We start from the raw sequence: 10,542 nt of genomic DNA on the forward strand, positions 1-10,542 counted from the left end.
TGCAAATAACCGGTGTTCTTTTTGTGAGCAATCGGTAGAAACATATAAACATTTATTTTGGGATTGTGTGTATGTTAAGAATTTGTGGCAGGAAGTGATAGATAGGTTTGAGATGGCAGATCTTCGAAATATAGAGTGGAGAGACGTTCATTTTGGTGTTACGGGAAGGGATCCAAAAGTAAAATTTTATAATACAATAATTTTTATTTTGAAATATATTATTTTTAGATCTAGGTCGGAGGGAAAAATTCCTACTTTGGAGGAAATTTCTAAAAGAATAATAAGTTTTCGGGATGAAGAAAAAGAAATTGCTATAAAAAGAAATAAGTTGGGATTACATTTGCTGAAATGGGAAAATATTTCTGAATTTGGAAGTCGTTTTTATTAGGAAGGAAGGTGGTATCGCTTCGGGTGTGTTTTGTGTGTGGGGTGTATGTGTGTATGTGCGTTTTTGGTGTTGGTGTGTATGTGTGTTGGTGTTTGGGGTGTATGTGTGTGGTGGTTGTGGATGTATGTGTTTGGGGTTGTGGTGGGGGTGTGGGATAGGTTTGAGTGCATCGGGGTTGGTGGAGGATGGGGATTTGATTTCAATGAAATGATTTCATTCTAGTTTGTATAACGTATTTTTGTTGCTTTTTTATGTATATACCCTTGTATATATATACCCTTACATACTCGATTTATAATCGAGTTGTTATGTTGAAGAGAGATGATTGGCAGTATAAGTATACCATAGTCAAAGATACATATATATATATATATATATATATATATATATACATTTTTTTTTTTTTTTTTGTACAGGTCAATATTTTCTCGTGAAGAAATGGTCAGTAGGTTTGATTTATAATCGAGTTGTTATGTTTGAAGGGAGATGATGGGCAGTATAAGTTGGTAATGGATTTGTCTTTTGAATGGCATTTGTACCGTTTTTATGTTCATGTTACACCCAGAATGGGTTGATTTATGATTAATTTGAATGAAATCAATAAAATATCATTGAAAAACAAAAAAAGTGTGTATTTATATATCTATATCTCCTTCCATTTTCTGTTAAAGCTAAATGCAAATTATAGTTAGCTTCAAGATTTTAAATCAATCATTGAAACTGAGTTATTTATTTGAAATAAGATAAAAGTATCTACATTTCACATAATCTTCATTTGATTGCGATCAATTCCAATCCAGATCCAAACTGCAATGTTAATTCACAATCACACCTCAGTTCAAACTTCGTTGAGAAGAGGGAATTGTGATTTTAAATCCAGATATATTGTTATCATGTTGTTGTTGTTGTTGTTTTTTTTTTTGCATTGTTGCTGCACAGGATATGGATATAAATATACAAATTCAATGATTTCCATTTTAAAGAAAATAACAAACAGAAAAACAAACAAATTTAACACTCGATTGTACTCTTAAAATGAGACATGATTTTTAAGAAAATCAAGCTTTTAGAATGTCATCGTAAGCAAAAGAGTGTGATATCGCAAAACTGTGGTGAAAACAGAGAATGCATTTGTTGTGCTGGTATAAGATAAATTATAACTGTAATTATCAAGAATATCGATTTTAAAGGAAAGGCAATTATAACGATAAAGAATTAACAATCATTGTAATCTTCATCGTGGCGAACACTATACTACCATTATGTTTGTCCAACTGCATAGTAAACTTACTCTGCTCCGAACTGTTTTCCCTAACTGTTTTCCCGTGCTATGTATGTCTTTTCTCTCTCTTATCACATGCTTGTATTTTTGGTTTGTATTCGAAGCGTTATTTCCAGTACGTTTGAGAGAGCAGGTGCGTGAGTGTGTTTACGCGTGATCATCAATAATTCCTTGTGGGCTGGTCCGCTGATTTACAGTTTGATTGTCAATGTTAAAGATTTCGCACTGCCGTTCAGCATAATTCATGCAGTATTCGCTTTCCACCAGACGTCCTCCCTATGGCGTGTTATCTGTACCTTTTATATAGGATATGTTATGCTAGAGTCACTGTGATGCAAATTTGAGTGCTAATATCAGGCCAAACAGTGCCTTCAGGAAATACCTGGGAGTGATGAACATGACTGTTAGAGGAAAGGTGAAACAGAGTGTGTAGCTTTATGGTAAAGAAATAGATCATCTATTGCAAAATGAAAAAGTGTGACAGCGAATGAAATAATGAGAGAGAAAGAGGTCGTCTTGCCTAGATTTCGAGAAAGTACTGTGCAGAAACTGACAATCTGCGTTCTTTCAACATTTCAGAATGGCCTGCGTCGTTCGTCCTCGATAGAACTCACCATGAACCGATTCAAACATTCCCTGATTCCGAATTACGATTCTGAAAAGAAAACTATTCATCTCATAAAACATGGCCCCTATAGGAATAAAAAATAAAGTATGGGTATGGAACAGGGATGAGTTCAGCTATATGAGATCAATCTAGGGCCTATATACATTTCTCCACGACTGGTGTATATATTCATTAGCCATGAAGATTGAGCAGGGGTTACCATGACAACGCTGTCAAATCCACCTGCTCTCTGTAGCGCGCTCGATAGCATGAGTATCAGGAGAGAAAGGTAGGCCTATATAGCCTGGGTGGCCTGGATGAAGTACTGCAAAAACGAGCACAAGCATGTCAGGTATAGAAAAAAAATACAGGAAATCTTTCTTCTGCTGTTCATGGCATCATTTGATTGAATAACTAAATATAAGAACAACCAAGTCCAAATTTGGCTATCGTCATTGGAGACCCTTTACGAAGTCATGCAAAAATAGATACTAGTAATCAGTCAATAAGTGTGATTGCTAATCAGCTTCCACCATACATTTCATTGTACCTCCAACCTGATTTATTCATGTAGGCCTATCTCTTCAATTCATTTCTTATGAACTTCATAGAAATTGCCTATAGATGCCTGTTTACAACCGTTGGGTATCTCAAGATGGCCTAAGTGTATACGGAAATAAATACCATACCATACCATACCAAGTGTGTTGTGTTTTAGCATGAAAAGAAAATCATTTACTTGTAAAACTTAAAAGCATTACGCAACATACCAGTATCTGTGGTGAGAGGCACAGTCTGGCGCACAAGTCCAGCATCTCGGCTTTTTCTCCCGCCATCCTGACACCCGTTCAGATGAGCAGCGATTCTCCTCAGCGCGCCTCTTCTGTTCCTATAATCACTCTACATCCATCACTCCTTCCCCGATATGTTCCCTGTCGCTCATATCAACGTCGAAAAACCAGCCTCGAAAAATTACCTTCACCGAGATTTCATTCACAATCCACCACTACTCTTGCTTATCTGAAATTACACACATCGTGTTGAGAATGCATTCAGAAGTACAAGCTCCGGTGGTTTCGTACAGAACGCCAAACGTTACCCTTTTAAAAATTCTGTCAACTGAGGGCGCGAGACGTTTCTCATTAAGCATCACGTTTCTTGTATAAGCGTTACAAAGTGACGGGTGGCGAAGGACATAAGACACTGTACCACAAAGTTGACGTGTAGAGTTTACACACATCGTAGGAAATATGACACGGAAAAGCGTGGTGCAAGCCTACTGCAATTTTGTCGGTCCTTACGGTTTCACCAGAAGGAGTTTGTTTGTTGTTGTTGGTTTTTTTTTAATTACAAAAAGGTAATCAAGTGACAAAAAAAAAGGAAAGATGAAAATTGATTAAGCATTTAGTATCCATTGCTGTTACACGACAGGGGTCTTCGTGATTAGGGAAAATGTTTCATTAGCCACGCACACTACAGAAAACCCTTCTCTCTCTCTCTCTCTCTCTCTCTCTCTCTCTCTCTCTCTCTCTCTCTCTCTCTCTCAGTCAACCCTGTCTGTAAGTACCATATCCAGAAGAAGTAGAAAGTAATGATCCTTCCGTGAAGTATGGCTCGTGGGGGTGTACCAAGGTTCAAGTACTTATTACTTGTGAGTTGCTTCACAACGCAGTCATGGAATGGAATATCATAAATTTATTTTACTGCCGCGGCTCATGAAATGAGTTGAAAGTTGGCCGATTCGTCATTTTGTATGATATTCAAGAATCATATTTTCCACAGAACGTAAAAGTTTTCTCATTAAGATGGAGGATTACAGCATGATTGTAAGACATTAAACAATTTTCCACCAAAAAATATATATATATTCATTCTGATCAGTTTTTCTGTTTGCGTTAATTTCGTAATTTATCATAAGAATTAATTAGGGGAAGTTTCTTTGTGTGTATAGGGACCACTTTTAATTATGCTGTTGAATCGAAATGTAAGCTAAAGAAACATAATCATGATATTGGCATTTGTCATGAATATTGTAAGCTCAGTTTTGGTTGGGTTTTTTTATAGTTAGTTTATGTGTGTTCATTATCAAGTACATTAAGTATAATATACCAATAGTTACGTGCCCATACATGTTTATGTTTGAATACTTGAATCTGATTGTGTGTGTAGATAAGATAAGCAGATAATATCTTAAACGTCAGCTGATGCATCATACCGACAAGGTTAAGTAACATGATTTTAGATAGCTAGATATAAATCAGCAGGGTTGACATAATTATGTATTACGCATTATGATATGAATATGTACGTTTCAAATAACTTTCATTATGACAATGTTTGATTTCATATAATCCTACTGATTGCAGTAGGGAAATAAGCTATTACCCCAAACAGCGATCTTAAGTGCTTCGGCCAGACATGCGTAAAATGCATAATCAATAAGATAAGGGTAAATACCAACTGAATTACAGGACATTTCAGTAGAATTCATGTTTCGAATGTTATATCTGGGGGGCGTTTCATCAACGAGTTCGTCGGAGATTTCACCGACAAATTTGCTATCAGCCAATCAGACCAAGGATTTCATTAGCTTTTAACAGTTGTCAGCGTAAATCCTTGCGTCTGATTGGCTGATAGCAAATTCGTCGGTGAAAACCTCCGACGAACTCGTTGATGAAACGCCCCCCTGATGTTTTAGTATTATATACGCGTATAAAGGACAATGACATTACCAGTACATAATTATGTAACAATGAGTAGAATCGGATGGTAAAACACTATAGTTTCATCATAATGCCAATATCTACATATTTTTGTTACCAAGTTGACTCAACTTGATCGTGGGAGTGCTAGAAGGGGATAAACGTCACGTGACATTTACTAATCTCTCTCACCCAATCTCTCTCTCACACACACAACACACACACACACACACACACACACACACACACACACACATTCTTGAATGTTCCATGCAGATGAAATGTGGCATCTGAATCTTTTGTGTTTCACCGTTAATGAAGCAGGTTTGTCTCCCTCAAGCTTGTCTATAACAGGGCAACAAACTATTCCCGATACACAATCCATTACATGCAAAGCAGAGGAAGAAATATCAGAGTAAAACATCAGTTGCAAAATATCAATTTTTATTTGCACGGACTGAATATAGACAAATTAGATCTACCTCATTTTGCGATTAATAAGTATCTCTCTGTCATTATAGCCTCTGAACCTTTTGCTTTTCATTTACAATAAAGTTTGTTGTCTCCCTCAAGCTCGTCTATAATAATTCGCACAATTATTACCCGATATATAATATGACATGCAAAGCAGAGGACGAAATATCAAAGTGAAATACCAGTTGCAAAATATCAATTTTTATTTGCACGGACTCGATACAGACACATTAGATCTACCTCATTTTGCGAGTAACAAGAAACTCTCTGTCATTGTCCAGGATTCATTGACATACGTTATCCTTTTCTTCAAAACCGTTGACAACAACTATTTTGTAGAGCACAAGTCATGAGAAACGTGGAAATGATAATCCCAGTCTTAGTCGTACCCAGAATGAGAAGCAAGAGCAAAGTACAGTAATTCCCTTCAAAGATGTACCATTGGTCATTAACAATGATCGTTGCAGATATACATCACTTGACGATGATTGTCAATTCGTCGCCTCCGAGGTAGGTTTGATATATGGCACATCTGATCCCAATAAACAATTGACTATGAGAAATGCCTTAACGCCGAAACTCGCTCTCAATATTTTCAATTATTGATGTACGTGACCACTTACGCGTTGTTGTTTTCTTCTATGGTTCAGGCAAGAGAGATTACAACAAATCCATCGATTTTTTTTTTCGTTGACAATCACCAAGCAGACACAACATAATAATTTTGATGTATCGGATGTTACCACCTTCATTAGTGGTAGTTTCCCATTAGTTACCGGTCTTAAATGATATTTACGGCATATGCTTTTTTTTTTTAATCAACATCAAGCTCAACCACTTCTTTTCTATTCTTGTCTCGATGCGTCTTAGGTGGTCAAGAGGTGATTTCTATTACTAAGTCCAACTTAGTGATAACTGTTATGTATTACGATCATATACAACATCGACGGGTAGCCAAAAGCGCGCAGGATAATGTGTGTAAAACCACTAGTGCTGGGTTAGATTTCCTGTCATTTTCATGCATTTTTATGTCGAATCAGATAGTAGGCAAGGTCATCTTCGTGCAATCGTTATTACTCTATGTTCTTGCTAACTGTATTGTAGTCTTAACTAGTTGGATCAGACGGAACGAATGGATTTTTTGTTTGTTTGAAAGTGCGCTCTCATCGTCAAGAATAAGTAATGACAATAGCAAAGGAGACACTCACAGCAGAATTGATGGGGCACCACAGCGGTCAACATTACAACATAGTCAATCGTGGTCATTCTCAACATAAAACGAACTAAGAGGTTGTTACTTTGGCCATTTTTAATGAATGCACATCCCAAAGGACACTTGATTTTTCATTTAAAAAATACTATATAGCACATGTACCCATGTCATCGTGCTCACTTATACGTTCCTATGTCTTTAACCCACTGCAAGCCAATCAATATCTTGTCTTTGCTAAGAATGTGTATAAAATTTGTGCATATTTGACTAAATTGCACTGAAAGAGTTAGAAAACATTTGATGAATTCTTTAATAACCGTCATCATGGTCATGTGACTAATTACGTACATCGAATTTAGAACGCTTGTGAAATGAGATTACTAGTCATGAAATTAACGCACACGAAATACTATTTCGTTGGTCATTGATTTATGTTAGGATTGAAGGGACAACATGAAAGAAGAGTATGATTTCAGTACCACTCTGATACTTTGGTACGAAATCCACAGTGTATCCTGTTCTTTGTCTCCCAGAATAAAGCATACTGATTGTCTTTATTACATTTCAGCGCTACTTAATGTTAATATTCATCTAAATCAAGACATTAAGGGAGATATTACATAAATTACAGTACTGTCAGGTTGAAAATGGTATACATTTGTACTTTCTATTGCCTTCTTAAATGGAAGGTGTTGGCGCTTACCATTAATTTGCATTACGATTGCCACATCTCAGACAGAGGGACAAAATAATGTTCTAGAGATGGGCAAATCCTATCTATGGTGGTTGATGCAATCTTCGTTCACCTTCATCAGAAACTAAATCGTCACTCCTTTGCATTGATTCTATGCTGCCAGTGTCGTCATTGTCACTATCGTCACTCGTGATTTCCACCCGTTTCTTCTCTTGAATAAACTCTTGTGTTTCATATTGCCTCATGGATCCATTCTCACCCTCCTCCTCCTCCTCCTCCTCCTGTATCCCATCGTCTTCCTCTAGTAGCACCTCATCCCCATCCTCTTGTACCTCCTCCTCCTCTTCGTGTACCCCCTCCTCTCCCTCCTCCTCCTCCTCTTCCTCCCCAAGTTCCTCCTCCTCCTCCGTTTCTGTAAAAGCACTAAAACGTGCCATGCTATTGAATCCGTTTCGATGGGACAGCGGTTTTCGTTTCGAACTAATGGTCAATTGACTTATTGATTCTGGTTTGCGTTCACCTTCTTTTTCAGCGCAGTCGAAATCATCTTGTTCCTCATCATTTTCTTCTTCCATCATGTCTTCCCTCTCGCTCTGGCTTCCGTCTTCATTGAGGGTCTCCATCTGGAGCGGCCTCGAGAACGAAGACGCTGTCATCGATTTCCTAGTAAACCCTCCTCCGATCTCTGGTCGACCGAGCCGCATTCTTCCCGGTGGCTTACCGAACATACCGCCTCCGCCGCCCAGCTGCCCATGCAGTTTGGACCCGGGCATCAGCTTCTCCTGTTGCAGCCTCGCCGGGCGAGGGCGCCCTGCCGGAGACCCCCTCTCCGACAGGTCCATGACACCAGCTTCTGTATCTAGGTCCCTCATAGCTTTATTCGACTTGTGGAGAATGTCAGTAAGGGGTGGGGCTTCCGGTAGCTTGTATTCAGACTGCGCTCCGGCGTAAAATCTTGGCTGGTTTTTCTGGCGCAGTATTTCCTCGCGAGTCATCAGCGGCGGGCAAAAGTAATTCGCCGGATTTTCCCTGTCCTCTTCTTTCTTGAGGACAAGCTCGACCTCTGGAGGCGGTGGCTGTTCGGAAGGTCTGGTCAAAGGAAAGAGGACACCTTTGAGGCCAGTGTAACTTCCTTGTTGCGCGAGAATTTGCGCTCTCAGGTCCGTAAAGTTGCTGAAGAATTTCACTTTGTCAGGGATATTAAAGGCACTGATTCGCCGTTTTGCGGCCCCTTTCCATTTCTCCTGGATCTCTTTTTTCTTGGCATCCGCCCTCTTGCGTTCAACGATCTCCATGACTCGGTCCTTCGAAAATGATCTGGACGAAATGTATCCGTCGGCCACACCTTCCAGAATATCGAGGGTTGTCAGCTCAGGAAAGAGTCTTTGCACTAAGGTTATGGTAGAGAAGTTCTTAGGAGTCATATGGATGCTTGGAAAGGCAGACTTGCTGCGATAGAACGAGTCGTTTCTTCGCAGGATCTTGTTGCAATCGTAACAATGCCAAGGACCCAGTACGTCGCAACATTCACGCGAGAGGTCGCTCGTCGTTTCCAACATTTCATCGTTGACGAAACTCTCAGCTCTCGAACACGGCCTTTCTCGGTACTTTTCCTGCAGGTATCGTTCCTCGTTCGAACAGCGCACTTTTCGTGCCGATTTTGGGTGCGTCAATGCAGACCTGCCGCGCTCAACGTTGAACCTGCCGGACTTAGTTCTTTCCCGCGTGCGAAATTCGTGTTCCGAGGCAATGTCTACGACTTCCACAACGCTAACCTCCCCGCGGTTATCCCCCACTGAAGACTGCAACGTCGCATAGCATGAACAAGTCGAGTGCGACTCTGGTCCGCTGCTAAAGGGAATCGACTCACATCGCGATGGGGAAGGTGAGCCGCTTTCCCCTACACTCCCTCTCTGCTCATATGAATATTGCCCAGACAGCGAAGAGGTTCGTACCGACCCAGAAGGAGGCCGCGGTGCCAAGATGTCTTCACCCGTCTCCGTGAAAAGTTCCGGAAGGAGGTTATCGCTCTTGGTACCCTCCGTGCGACTTTTAGATCTTTTAGATGTCTCGTAGACGAAGGCGTGGCTCTTGGACCACTCAAACACAACGTCCTCCTCAAGCGCCTGTTGTTCATGCGGAGGAACTCCCCTGCACGGACGGTGACGAGACTGAGAGATCGGCAGATCGACACGAGAAGTGGCTCGTGGGCTGCTGGTCCCCGAAATGAGCATGTTTGTGTGGGAAGAGTCATCCGTCAAGCAGAACAGCTTTCATCTGTATATTCAAGAATGACCAGGAAAGGCAGTAATGAAAATCATGTCCAAGAGAAATGTTGTAGAATATTTTAAGCAAACAATAATAATTACGCCAAAATATATTGTGTGAATTAGAGGGAAAGGGAGTTTGTTTGTTTGTTTGTTTGTGTTTGTATTCCTCTGGAACATTGATACTTTACAAAATAAGAAAAAAAATGGCATGCAATGACCAAGGAAAACCAAAATGTACGGGCAATTTCATTTCAAAGATGAGATCTTCCTCAATGTATGAACAAGTACACAGTTAACTTTAATAAACTCGGTGACATCATTCACAGAATTCTTTTTTCATTAAAAGCGGACAAAATTATTACATTGTACCTACATGTATGCATGAAATTTTAAAGCTTAACACAGAATGAAAAAGAAGCAGCGACATCCGTAACATTCAACTTATACATGTATGCAGATTAGGTGAAGTCAGATATAATCGTTTGATTTTTTTTTTATTTACTTATGTTATTTCAAATAAATAGAATTACTGAAAAAAGTAAATCAATGCGTAGTGCGCGGAGATAGCGAAGCGATAGAGATTAAAGAGGATTTTCACTGGCCAAATGTCATAAAAATAGAAAAGAATTCTTGTTAATGTCAGACGGAAAATTTAAAGGCATTGGCGTGTTTTGTTTTATTTACAATGTAACTTGTATCATGATCGATGTTGTCACCACTGCTTCATGTATTGCCCAATTTCGTAGATTTCCTTTAATCTGTCCGATTTTAATGAAATCTTCATTGTTCTCATTGCTCGAGATGATGTAAAGTTGGACATGGAAACAAAATCTGTGGAAAAAGAAATAGAGCTCATCTTTCCAGAGTAATCCTCAAGTAAACTTAAGATACTGGGGATTCAACATTTTGCGA

At 39.3% G+C, this 10,542-nt stretch overlaps 2 protein-coding genes across 2 annotated transcripts in view; both read right to left on the reverse strand.

Annotated features, from left to right (window-relative positions):
* LOC140228477 (uncharacterized) overlaps window positions 1–3,113 on the reverse strand; it is a 36,738-nt gene extending 33,625 nt beyond the window's left edge. The window contains exon 1 of the mRNA XM_072308691.1: window positions 3,048–3,113. Coding sequence (XP_072164792.1) covers window positions 3,048–3,113 — 66 coding nt within the window. The remainder of the gene's footprint in view (window positions 1–3,047) is intronic.
* Window positions 3,114–3,283: 170 nt separating this feature from the next.
* On the reverse strand, window positions 3,284–9,594 carry LOC140228478 (uncharacterized). Its single transcript, XM_072308692.1, has 2 exons — window positions 7,881–9,594; window positions 3,284–3,297 (listed from the first exon to the last, which is right to left on the reverse strand). Exons 1-2 carry the CDS (start codon window positions 9,592–9,594, stop codon window positions 3,284–3,286), a joined length of 1,728 nt encoding a protein of 575 aa, XP_072164793.1.
* Between the last annotated feature and the right edge of the window lie 948 nt (window positions 9,595–10,542).

Source organism: Diadema setosum, chromosome 5 (genome assembly GCF_964275005.1).
Source record: "Diadema setosum chromosome 5, eeDiaSeto1, whole genome shotgun sequence".
Taxonomy (NCBI): Eukaryota; Metazoa; Echinodermata; class Echinoidea; order Diadematoida; family Diadematidae; genus Diadema; species Diadema setosum.